At 45.2% G+C, this 13,089-nt stretch overlaps 1 protein-coding gene across 2 annotated transcripts in view; it reads right to left on the bottom strand.

The window, feature by feature from the left end:
- CDK13 (cyclin dependent kinase 13) overlaps nt 1–7,818 on the bottom strand; it is a 116,550-nt gene extending 108,732 nt beyond the window's left edge. For both annotated transcript variants that reach the window (XM_007118162.4, XM_024115152.3), the window contains exon 1: nt 6,445–7,818. In XM_007118162.4, coding sequence (XP_007118224.2) covers nt 6,445–7,676 — 1,232 coding nt within the window. In that variant the 5' untranslated portion in view covers nt 7,677–7,818. The remainder of the gene's footprint in view (nt 1–6,444) is intronic.
- Nucleotides 7,819–13,089: the final 5,271 nt, after the last annotated feature.

Raw genomic sequence — 13,089 nt, 5'->3', positions numbered from 1 at the left:
TAAAAAAAATAATGGGCTTCCCTGGTGGCACAGTGGTTGAGAGTCCGCCTGCCGATGCAGGGGACACAGGTTCGTGCCCCGGTCCGGGAAGATCCCACATGCCGCGGAGCGGCTGGGCCCGTGAGCCATGGCCGCTGAGCCTGAATGTCTGGAGCCTGTGCTCCGCAACGGGAGAGACCACAACAGTGAGAGGCCTGCGTACAGAAAAAAAAAAAAAAAAGGAATCTAGCAAAATGGACTTGGCCAAAGAAGTTATGGTATATCCATACAACAGAATACTAGGAGCCAATATAAAGAATATACTATGGAGTACAGGGTACAAAATAGCATTGTAGTATGTTATGTAAAATCTTATGTCCTTATGCATATACACATAGAAGTCTAGAAGAATGTTCATCAAAATGTCATGGGGGTGATCATCTCAGGTAGCTGGATTCAAAGGAACTTTTAATCTCATACTTTTCTGTACTAACAAAATTTCTACCATGAGCCTCTATTATTCTTTGTAGATATGTGAAAAATAATAAAGAGCAATATCAGAAAAAGAAATGACTCCAAGAGAAGTGAAATAATTAATTTAATGGTGGATAAATTAAGTTAGAAGTGTCAATAAAATACCTCAGTGAAAGTATCCCTATGCAACTGAAAATGCAAAAAACAGAAAAGAAACAGAAAATGGGCATGCAGCCCATTAACTACTTTCGTTTTCATTTCCTCTCACCACCTTTTTCATTTCCATTTTATGCAAATTCCAGTTTTTAACCTAGACTTTAATCCTCTAACCTACATTTATTTTCCAAATATATTAAGAACACTAGATTCTACCACAATTTGCATGTGCAGAAATTCAAGGAACAAAATCACTGTGAATAAGTAATACTTTTCTTAATACTTTTGCTTCCAACACCCACTTTAAAGTTTACAGATATCTACATATGAAACAAAGCCAACCAAAAACAAAAATAACAACAAAAACTTAAGTGATATTCATAGAAAACATACAGAATAAGAGAAAAGATTTAAATGACCGTAAATATGAATATTAAGCAACATTAATTTTCAGCTGGTTTTTCAAAAATAGCTATTAATTTTTCAGAGTCAGAAAATAAAAGCTTGACATACAGTCTACTCAGAAAATTTTCACCAAGAAAAACAGATCATTTATCTTGATCATACAACAGAGTACAAATATAAATACTAAATCTGAATTTATTCTTTTTTTTTTTTTTTTTTTGGCAGCGCTGGGCAGGCAGCATGTGGGATCTGAATTCCCGGACCCGGGATGGAGCCCGTGCCCCCTGCATTGGAAATGCAGAGTCTTAACCACTGGACTGCCAGGGAAGTCCCTGAATCTATTCTGTTCACACTAAAAGTGACTCCCAGCATCCTTGACTCGTTCCAGTAAAGCATGAGCTAGAAGGGGGAGGTTCTTAAATTTTCCCCTTATAAATCAAAACAATTACTTCCCCCATCCTACAGTAGACGTAAACCAAAACAGCAAGTAAATTTAGAGATACAACTGGCATTTATGCAAAAGCTGGTTTGCATTAATCTGTGGACAGAAATATTCAAATTAATTCAACCACTAATAAATACACTTTGGAATTTGTCCTCTAGGAGCTTACAATCTAGTAGGGAAAACACAAATTTTTAAAAGCTCTACAGCAAAGATAAAACAAAGTGCCGTAGGGATATAAGAAAAGGAATTAACTTTTTCTGGATGAATGGAGTAATAAAGGTCTCAAGATGGTGGAATATGAGCTGGGTTTTGAACGCAAAGCTGGAGGCAGAGAAGAGGAAAAAAGGTATTTCAAGCTAAAAGAACAGCAAAAGGAAAAATGTAGAGAAATAAAAGTGCCTCTAAAAATAGAACTCTGGTAGAATGGGACTAGATCATAAAAGGCATTACCTGACAATGCATTAGAAAATTTGGACTTAATTAATGGAAGTGATACAATCTAACCAAAATTTTCAGCAAACTCTCTGAATAAAGAATGAATTGGGAAGAAAAGAATAACAGGAAGTCTGATTACAAATGAGGGCCTGAACTAAGGTACTGGAAATGGAAGAAATATTAGTGTTAGAACAAAAATGTAATAGAGAATGAGTAGATGTAAATGTCAGGCAAGGTTGGGTCAGAGAAGCAGCAAAACACAAGCCCCTCTTGGGAATGAAAGGATTACAGTTTGGAGACTTAAGACAGTTCACTTAAATTCCCATTCCTTCTGAGTGTTTCTGCATTTATCCAACTATTCTGTATCTTTAACACTTTTGAAAAGCATTTTAAGAATTCAATTCATCTAAGGATATTCATGACTTATTTCCAGTATGTACATATCAAATCAGTATTTTATGAGTAACAGCTTTTTTAAAATTCTGGAATGTCTTTATTTCATATATTTTTGAGCACTAGTTTTTAGGACAAAACACTAAATAATCCACAACAAGAGATACCGCGTATCATATGCAAGTGAATACTAATAAATTCATTTAAATTTCCATCTAGGGTATGCCCATCTTTAGATTCTCAGGGTCTCAATATTATTCCATAACAGAGGTTTCTGCTGCTTCTTGGTGGAAGAGAACTTCCACAGGTTCAGAGAGAGAATCAATTATATATAACAATTTATTGTACTGATTGTAACTGGTCTGACTTGAGTGACTTCAGACCAAGAACATCCCATTGCAAAACAACCCTCAATAACTATTATTAGTGTCTTCAAAAAATGTTTTTAGCCTCCTATTCACAAAACCTACAAATTAAAAGACAAAATGAGCTGAAAGAACCTTTAGAAGAATTTGGTTTTTTTAATCTTCAAAATGCTGCAAAGATGGCCAGGAAACAGAAATTAACGCATAAATATCCAAACGGGGTCAATTTTAGCAAAACAGATCATTAAGTGAGGCGGTCAGCTCCCTTGAACCCCATGTGAGGTTCAATACAGCACAATATCAAGAGCTTGTACTTCAGAATCAGCCCAAGGTTTGAATCCAAGCTGACCTTGGAACAAATCACTTAACTTTTTAGAGCTTCCGTTTCCCAATCTATCAACAGGAATGTTCCAACCACACATGGGTTTTGGAGCTGAATATATGTTAAGTATTTGTCAACGCCTGGCATTCAGTAAAACCTAAATGTCAGTACCACTGCCTCTCATTCTGAACAGCCCCTCTCTTCAGTTCACCTGCACATTTATTATAAGGCCAATCAGCAGAATTATATGACTTCTCACACCCCAACAGTCAAGTAGCAAAGAAAATACGGTAACCCGGTTATACAGGGGAAAAAGGAAAGCTAAGAAGGGACTTGATGAAAAGAGTGAGCAGCAGAGCACTGAAGATTCAGATGGTGGCAAAGAGCAGGTTGTGAAGTAGAAGTCAATAGAATAGAGAGGATTTATTCTAGGAACACAGAGAAAATCTTCATTCCATGGTCTCAATACCATTTTGAATGTGCATGCATTTCCTTAAAAATATCTACAGTGACAATTCATTCATAGATAAGCTCCAAGTGGGCTGGAAAAAGACCACTCTGCTATTTCCTATAGCAAAACACACAGTCTCTATTAAATCCTTACATATCCAGGCCCACAATGTTTCACATGCTCAATAAACGCCATCATCCCTTCCTTTACCCATTCAACAATTATTAAGAGTCTACTTGTGCCAGATACTACACTGAGTACTAGGAATACAACGGTCAGCAAGACAGGATAATTGCCTTCGTGGAGCTCGCAATCCAAGAATCTATTCGTTAAACAACACAGGCCACCTATCACAATGACTTAAACAAAACTTTCTGCATTAAGCTGGACAAGACAGTTCAATTAATTATTCCAAAACAGTAATAACACATTTGTTATATTTAAAAATCAAGTTCTTCAATCAACTATTTTAACTATAAATTCTGGGCCCTATATTCCAAGCAGGACATTTGACAAACTCGGTATAATATAATGTGAAATCAAAAACTGTATGAAAAATGAGTTTTTTGACCCAGAGAAGAAAAGACTTAGAAGACAAAACAACTGTCTTTACATTCTGAAGAGGCAGCATACAGGTTTGCTCTGAACTATTCCAAAAAGTTAAACTTGAAGCAATGAGTAGAAGTTACGTGGAGGCAGATTTCTGTTTCAATAGGAAGAATTCTAGCATTTCAAGCTATTGAATAAAAATTCTACCACGTAACATTTCTGTAATAGTCTATAATATTTCTACACTTTGCAAAACACAAATCCTTCTTTCCCTTTAAAAAAAATCAGCTTTATTGAGATGTAATTTAAGTACAGCAAAATTCACCAATTTTAAGTGTACATAAAACACAAATTTTCATTTAATCCTTGGAATAATCAAAAGAAAACAAGTATTTCGCTGTTACAGTTTAGGAAACTGAGTCTCCCAGGGTGTTGCTAAGACACTGGGCAAACCAGAAAGTCCCAAATCTAGTGGAATAAGCTGTCTCAAAGTAACATCTTCCCACCTCTAGATGTATACAGGCACACAACCAAAAGGCTGGAGGTCAGGAATGTTGGCCAAAATATTCTAAAGCTTCTTCCAAATCCAACCATTTAGAAACACTGGTGGTCAATACAGACATTAGGAAAAGATTCAGTAACGAATGGTCCTCTAGCACACAAGCCTCATGAGGGCAAGGACCTTGTCTCTCTTCATTGCTATATTCCAGTTCTTAAAACAGTAGCTGGCATATAATACTTGCTCAATAAATATTTGCTAAATACAAATAATCCCAAATGCACATACCACTGCTCTGAAATAAATATAAAATACACAGCACTATCATATAATAAAGGACATCACTGAAGTATCCAGCAACTAAAAGGCCTGATAAACACAAAATCCATTCTCAAAATTGCATCATACACTTAAAATTGCTATCTAAAGCACTGAAACTTTGACCTACTCCGTCAAAAACAAATTCATCTGCAAAAAAATGCAAGCCTTTTGGCAAACCTATTTTAATTAAAGTAAAATATAAACTCGTACAAGACACAGAAGCTAGATATGGTAAAATGAGTTTTCAATGTTGATAGTCTTTACTTAAGGCATCAACTAGCATTTAAAGTGTGCTTGAACCCTGCAAGAATGAAGAGATTTATACAGCTGTTTTGGTTTAAAGACAAACACACACAGATCTCCACTCGCATCACATCTTTACACTTACTAGGCTGACGCTTCAAAGAGATCTAATTTTACTGGTACACATGTTGTATTGAGATTCAACATAACCGTGCTTAGAGGTACTCAGCAGCTGCTTGGCATTACTGAAAAGTAAAACCAATAGGAAAAAACAACGGATGCAAACAATTCGTAATACCCTAAACTATAAGGCCTAGAATTTCTAGACATCTAAAAGAATTTAAGAACCTGCAATAACCTCAGGAGTTACTTTTAATTCATTTTGCTTAACAGATAAATATATATCAATGCACACACCGTTTTTGGAGAACAACATTATATAACAAGCAAGGCCTTAACAGCTATATTAAAGATTTACTCCTATTTCACTAGATGAAAGTATACCTTTCAAAGATATCTGAACAAAGATCCTGACACTTAAAGGTCTAGTTAACTTCAAAGTAAGTGTAAACAGTAATTTAAAGTACTAGCAGATAACGTGATAGCTTAAGAAACGTCCAGTACTAAGCCATTCACTCGGTGGCTACACTGTATTACACCAACTAGCTTATGTTTACATTACGTTATTAGCAACTGGGTGTCACCACAAACCAACACAGAAACCACAATCTCATCATTTTTTTCTACTTTTTAAAATCATGACTTTGGAAGATCAGGTTAAAAAAAAAAGCTATTCCACACAAGAATACCATAAAATGAGTATCTTCCTTATCTTACGAATTAAGAACCGTAAGCTTTTTCACATATTGAAAGAATAAACTTGACAGAAAGGCTGCTTTTCCCACCGCTGTACTAATCATATGAAACATTTGCAACCCACATCTAACTCTGACATCAGCACCTGGCGCCGATTCTCCTTTACAAATGCTTACTCCCTAAGCTGCAATCCACTCCTAAGTCTCCAGCAACGAAACCTCTTCCGAGGGCTTTCAAAACTGTGACAAATCACCCTCCAGGCTGACCCAAAGCAACTGCGCTGGAAAAGCGAAGAGAAACCCGTTTAAATGGATTAACGCAACACGTTTAAAACGGTGAACCCTTCCTCAGAACCCTTCCCCGCCAGAGCGAGGAGAAACTCTGCCGGACCTGTTGCTTTGTCCCCTCCGAAGCCCCCACAAGGTGCTCGGGGCGCGCGAAAGCGCCCCTCCCCACCGGAAGCCCCGTGCCAGGTAAGGTTTTCTCGCCTCGCCAGCCGACTGGAATGCTGCAGCGCCCCATCGCCTCTTGCCCTGCCTCCAGGGCTCTGGCCGGCCCAGCCCGAGGCAGACGCCGGGACGCCGGACTCACCTGATCACAGGGCTGTAGGGGCTCCGGGAGCGGCGCCAGCTGCTGCTGCTGTACGGGCTGGGGGACACGTCGCCGCCCCGCTCGTAGGAGCTGTGGCGGCTGTAGCTGGGGGAGCGGCGGCGGCTGTAGGGGCTCGGGGAGCGGGCCAGACGCCGCGAGTAGGGGCTGCTACCGCCTCCCGCCGGGCTGGGAGACTTGCGGCTCCGCAGGCTCTGCGAGGCCCTGTGGGACACCGGGCTGTCGTCCCGGCCTCCCAGCGGGCTCAGGGACCGCTGCCGCCGCCTGTAGGCCTTGGGCTCGGTCTTGTCCTCCCGGTAGGCCTTGGGCGGCTCCTTGTAGGCCGACGGCGGCTCCTTGGACGACTTAGTCCGGCTCCGGTGGGCCTTCGGGTCTCGGTCCTTGCGGCTGCTACTGCTGCTGGACGTGGCCGAGGCGCTTTTCCGGCGGCCGCCGCTGCTGCTGCTGCTGCCGCTTTTGGCGGCCTCGGCCCGCTCCTCGCCGCCGTGGCCGTGGCGGCTGCGGGACTTGGAGGCCTCGCCGCCGCCGCCGCCGCCGCCGCCGCCGCGCTGCCCGTCCCGCCGCCGGTGCTCGCGGTGGCGCTCCTTGCTGCGGCCGCTGCTGCTGCGGCGGTCCCGGCGGGGCCTGCGCTCCGACCCCTCCCCGCGCCGCTGGGTGCCGGAGGAGGAGGCCGGACTCCCGCCGCTGCCCCCCGTTCCCCCGGCAGCCGTCGCCGCCGTTGCCGCGCTGGCCCCCCCCAGCAGCAGCCCCTGCTCGGACTGGGAGCTTACATCCTCGTACTCCACCAGCGGGGTCACACCCCCGCCGCTACTAGCACCGCCACCGCCGTCCTGCTGCGGCTGGGGCAGCGAGAAGACCCGACGCTTCTCCGCCTCCTGCCCGGCGCGGGGCCCGCGGCGCCGCTTCTGCCGCCCTCCTGCGCGCCTCTTGCCTCTCGCCAGCCGCTTGACCTCCAGAGGGGGGCCCGGGCTGAAGCAAGAGGAGGAGGCCGCGGCGGCGGCGGCTGCGGCGGCGGCCGTGCCGGGAGCAGCCAGGAAGAGCAGAGGCGGCGGGGGCGGCGGCGGTTGCAGGAGCTGCGGCTGCAGGAGCGGCAACAGCAGCGGCGGCTGCTGAGGGGACAGGAATCGCCTCCGCTTGCGGCGTTCCTCCAACTTCTTCTCCGCCCAGCTCAAGCCCCCGCCTCCCCCCAGCGCCGTGTCCGAGCTGCTCGGCATCGCCTAGAGCCCGCCGCAGAGCGCGGCGCGGGTGCGGCCTCCTCCCGGGTCAGATCCTGGCCATCTCCCCCGCCGGAAACGGGAACGGCGGTGGCGGAGGGACACCGAGCACCAGGGCCGGCCGGGAGACGCGCCACGATAATCCGGGTCGGGACTCGGGTCCCTGGGTTCCAGGTCACAGTGGGGTACGCAGCGGCCTCCGGGCCCGAGGGAAGCAGGGAATCCGGGCGGAGGAGCTCCCGATCGTGCTCGTCTTCCTAGCCTCGGCAGCAAAAACACCAGATGCGCCGGGCGCTGACCTGCGGGGGAGTCCGGAGTCCTCCAAGTGCCCCCGGGGGTGGGGGAGAGCGACCTCGGCCGCGCTCTCGGCTCGGGCAGCGCAACGCGGAAGTACCACCTTCGTCTCCGCTTCACTCCATCGGGCCCTGACGTTGGGTGCGAGTTCAGCGGAGGGGAGTGGGCGAGACAACAACACGCCTCCGCGCCTCCTTCTCCTCGTCGTTGTTCTCCTGTGGTGGCGGCGACACACGGCGGGCGCCTCAGAAGTGGCCTGGGCCTGACAACAACTCCCGGCCTAGGGCCTCGCGCACTCTGCGGCCCGCAGGGACGGGCGGCGGGGCGGGGCGAGGCGGGGGCGACCGGGCTGCGGCTCACGGCTGGGGCAGCGAGTGTGCGGGGCTGGGCGGGGGGCTGTTTCCGGGGAGATGGGGGCGGGGGGGGCGTTTCTGAGTCTGTGGGGGTGGGTATGGGCCCTGACTTTCTTCTTCCTTCGGCGCGGCGAGCAGAGGTGGCGGTGCTGCCCCTTTCCTCCGCTCCCCCCCCCCTCCACGAGGAGGCTCCTGGTGTGCGCGGCCGGCCCGGCTCGCTCCTCCCCTTCCCTCTCCGCTCCTCGTCAGGAGGAGGGAGGGAGATGGGACTTGCTGGTTGGGCCCTAACCTCCACAACCCCTCCTTCTAGCCTCGCTCTTTCGGCCTTTCCCCTCTTCGGCCCTGACGCAAGGCCGGGGGCGCGCACGCACGTCGCGCTCCGAGAAAGCCCAAGGTGAGTGGTGTCAGGGGCAAAAGAGGCGGGAACAAAGTTGCCGCGCACAGGCGTGCTCGCTCCCGCCAAGCGACGGGCGTCTGGCCCGGAAGTGAGGGAACGTAGAGACGGCTCCACTTCCGATGGGGGTGGGACTCTGTGAAGAAGAGTTAAAGAAAGGAGAGGATTCGTGCTCCGCCCACTGCTGTCGCTGGAGGCTCTCGGAGTGTCGGCACGCTGGCGGTGCCTGTTGCTTGCGTCCAGCGCGCAGCACCGGCTCTGGATCTTCGCAGGCGCCGCACCGCCTGCCTGTTGACAGGTCACGGCGAGAGCAAGAATCTGGAGACTCAGGAATAATGCCGTTAATGGCCTTCTGGGCTGGATAATCACCCCGTCGTCTCCCCTCAGCCAAGCCCGGACGGAGGTTGGAACAGCTGCAAGAGAGGAAGAGAGGGCACCCTGCAAAAGAGGGCGGAGATGGCGTTAGCTTAAACTATCTCTTGTACACCCAAGTTCCAGGCCCCATCTTGAGCTAAAAACACAGTTGGAAATCCCAGTCTGGCGCTTCCATAACACTGAAGTTTAAAAAAAAAAAAATGTTAATACGAGGAATAATGAAACGTCGAAAAGGAACTCCTGGAAACCTCAGAATTTTTACCGGCGGCCTTGAAGTCAAAACATCTCGCTCAAATGAGAGCTGCCCTCTTGGCACTTCACCCTCTTTCACCTTAACTATCCAAACCTGTGGGGCTGCAAAGCATAACCATTCGGTGACCTCACCTCTCATTTCTTGCCTTACCAGGTTAGCCTTTCAGTTACAGAGTGGGCACTTGGGACAATTATCATAAATTAAAACTTAAATGGCTTATTGTTTGGGTTGTTTTAATTTTAATTGGATTATAATTGATTTACAATGTTGTGTTTCAGGTGTACGCGAAGTGAATCAGTTATACATACGCATATACCCACTCTTTTTTAGATTCCTTTCTCATATAGGCCATTACAGAGTATTGAGTAGAGTTCCCTGTGCTATACAGCAGGTCCTTATTAGTGGCTTATGGGGTTTTAATATGGTTGCAAAGAGAAGCTGAGCAGTGCATTCAATGGCTACATGTAGTCACCCGTTTTCAAGTTTATTTGTTCAGTGCATCAGTTGGTTCTTAGTTCTTAAACACTTGGTACCCATCCATCATTCATGCCTTTGTGTAAATAATTTTAATTGACTTGACATCCACTAACACTGTATCTCAGTCTGGACTCACCTAAGCTAAAATCAGACTTCACTGAAAGAATACAAAGGGTGTTTGCTGAAGAATAAAGGAGGAGGCAAAGGAGTAGGTAATCTTGAAGGCAGTTCATTTCCCAGGAGGATAGGCCCCGGGTGGGCCACACAGTGGGACCTACCACGCAGCCAGAAGGATGTGTTAAGTGCACTGGGAAACTGAATAGAAAAGTAAGGGACAAGGTGCCTGAAAACGTTTCTCCTTGTTAGTATTGCTGCCTGAAGTTCCTACCGCCTAAACCAGTTAGCGAGTGGGTTTTTTCCAAAAAAATCGATCAACCTGCCCCATCATCCTACTTTGAAAAGCCTGGAGTAACAGAACAAGGAGAGCAAAATGGATTTATCTAGCAGTTCGTCACATTTGACCAACTCCAGGTAAGAATATCATCTTCTGTCTTATACTTGCAAAGAAAACATGTTCCAAAGTAAATGGGTAGCTTCCAGTCCAGGCTGCAAACAGAAAACATGTACTAAAATATTTTTTGTGGGGTTCTGCCACCCCATATGTTTCTGCAAAGAGTCTGGGGGGACGGGATGGGGAAAAGAGGCAGAAGGGAAGCATTTTGAACTCCCCAAAGATACTTGCCCCCCGTGCATTGAAATGCTAATGATTAACAGGGTTCAAACTCCAAAAAATGAGAAAGACCTTTAAATTAGAAGCCATCTGTTTATATAAACTTGTCTACTTATCTTCATGTAAAGAGACTTGAAGTTGCCACTTGGGACTGTGTTTTAGTATTTTACTGTTTGTGTCTTATGACATACTGTCTACTGGTTTAAGAGAGAGTGAGAAGGAAGTGGTAAGTTTTCTGCTTTCTTTGTTTAGCTAATGGGTCATAACATACCTAATCAACTGTTCTTAAAGTGTGGCCTGAGACTAACGCTTTTTCAATGAATCATGCAATCAAAGCTACTTTCATAGTAAGACATGATTTGTCTTTATTATTCTTATTTTTTCACAAAATGCACCATGATTTTCCAGAGGCAGCATGACATGTGATGACATCATCGTTCTGATGGCTGATGGAATGTGTGCTTGTGTGTTCATATGTTTTATAGAATGTTCTAAGGTATTAAGTTTCTGAAATGTGTAAACATTTGGAATATCTGCCTAACTCAGTGACCCGATATTTTGCAACTGACTAATGGATGATGTTACAAAATCATGTGTAAAAGATTCATTCAAAGTGCAGGACAGACTGATGTGTTTTAATGTAACCATACAAAAAGTTCATAGATCTGATCTCAGATTCCACTTTATAACTAACCTTTAAGAAGCTACTGTGGGGACTTCCCCTGGTGGCGCAGTGGTTAAGAATCCGCTTGCCAATGCAGGGGACACGGGTTCGAGCCCTGCTTCGGGAAGATCCCACATGCCGCGGAGCAACTAAGCCCGTCTGCCACAACTACTGAGCCTGCGCTCTAGAGCCCGCGAGCCACAACTACTGAAGCCCGCGTGCCACAACTACTGAAGCCCGTACTCCGCAGCAAGAGAAGCCACCGCAATGAGAAGCCGGTGCACCACAGCGAAGAGTAGCCCCCGCACGCCGCAGCTAGACAAAGCCCGCACGCAGCAACGAAGACCCAATGCAGCCAAAAATAAATAAATTAAATTAATTAATTAAGAAGCTAATGTGGAGTTTTGGTGTAGTATCAAAGAATAACCACAATTATCTGGAAAAGCTATTAAAATACTCCCTCGCTTTTCCAACAACATATCTTTTTCATGCATTTCCACCAAAATAACATATTGCAACAAATTGCATAAAAAGGCTGATATGAGAATCAGTTTCAGTCCTACTAAACCAGTCGAAAGGAGATCTGTAGAAAGGTAAAACATTAATCCTCTAATATTTTTGTTTTGTAAAGATAGTTTCTTTCATTTAAATGTGTTAGTTGTGTTAATATATGATGAAGTTATTGTTATTTTGAATGACTTTTATTTTCTTTTTGGTGCCGTGCTGCACAGCTTGCAGGATCCTAGCTCCCGGATCAGGGATCGAACCCAGGCCCTCGGCAGTGAAAGTGCAGAGTCCTGACCACTGGACTGCCAGGGAATTCCCTAAATGAATATTTTTAAATTGTCTCCATTTTTATTTCTAATATCAACAGATATAACTCATATAAACAAAAGCTCTTTTGTGGTCCTCAAAAATTTTTTTAAGTGTAAAAGGATCTTCAGACCAAAACCTTTGAGAAATGCCATACAAAATCATTAAAATTCCAGTGCTTCTGTTCATGCTTGTAGTGGTACAAACAGTTCACAGATAGGTCATGCACTATCATTCCAGAATCTTCCTTATAACTTGGAGTTTCTGCAGTGTCTTTCAACATTGCTTCTCCTTTAGAGAAATTGGTTGTTTGAGTTTTTATTAGGTTTTTCTCAGTCTTGAAAAAGTTTAAGCTCCCCTTACTTCAGCCCACTATTCTTTATCATAGGGAAGAATATCAAGCATATTATTGTTAAAAGAGAGAAAAGCAAAGCCAAAACAATGGAACTTTTCAATTTAATTATAAAAGCAGGTAGTGGCCAGTATTTATGTGCACTTACTATGTGTCAGGCTCTGTGCTAAGTGCTTTATATTTATCTTCTCATTTAATCCTCTGAACAGTGCCTAAAAATAGGTTGACCATAGTCCTCAGTTTGCCTGGGGTGGTCCTGGTTTATGCCATTTGTTCAAGCATAATTATTAATAATATTCCCCTGCCAGCACATAAGTTTCCCAGTTTGGACATAAATTATCTGATCACCCTCCCTGTAAAAATTACTGTCCACAGTTTACAAATTAGGAAACTTGAGGCATAGAGAGATTGAGTGTCTTGCCCAAAGTACACTGCTAGTAAATGTGGGTGTGGGATCCTAACCCAGGTCTGTCGAGCTTTGTAGTTCAGCCTTTTAAAGAATTACAAACTGTTTCACAGTGATATCAATGCTCCTGAGATTTATGTTGACCCCAACTATAGTAATATATTCCAGAATAAAAGAAAGTAGAACACAAAAATTTATGATAAAATTTTAAGTTCAGTTTCAGTTGTAAAACACTGATGTGATAGATGTGCTGTTCTGACACTCATCTTTTACATAGTTCAGAGGTGCACACTTGCTATCAA

Source organism: Physeter macrocephalus, chromosome 5, assembly GCF_002837175.3.
Source record: "Physeter macrocephalus isolate SW-GA chromosome 5, ASM283717v5, whole genome shotgun sequence".
Taxonomy (NCBI): domain Eukaryota; kingdom Metazoa; phylum Chordata; class Mammalia; order Artiodactyla; family Physeteridae; genus Physeter; species Physeter macrocephalus.
Note: the sequence above shows the minus strand (reverse complement) of the source record. Positions and strands in the feature narration are given on the sequence as shown.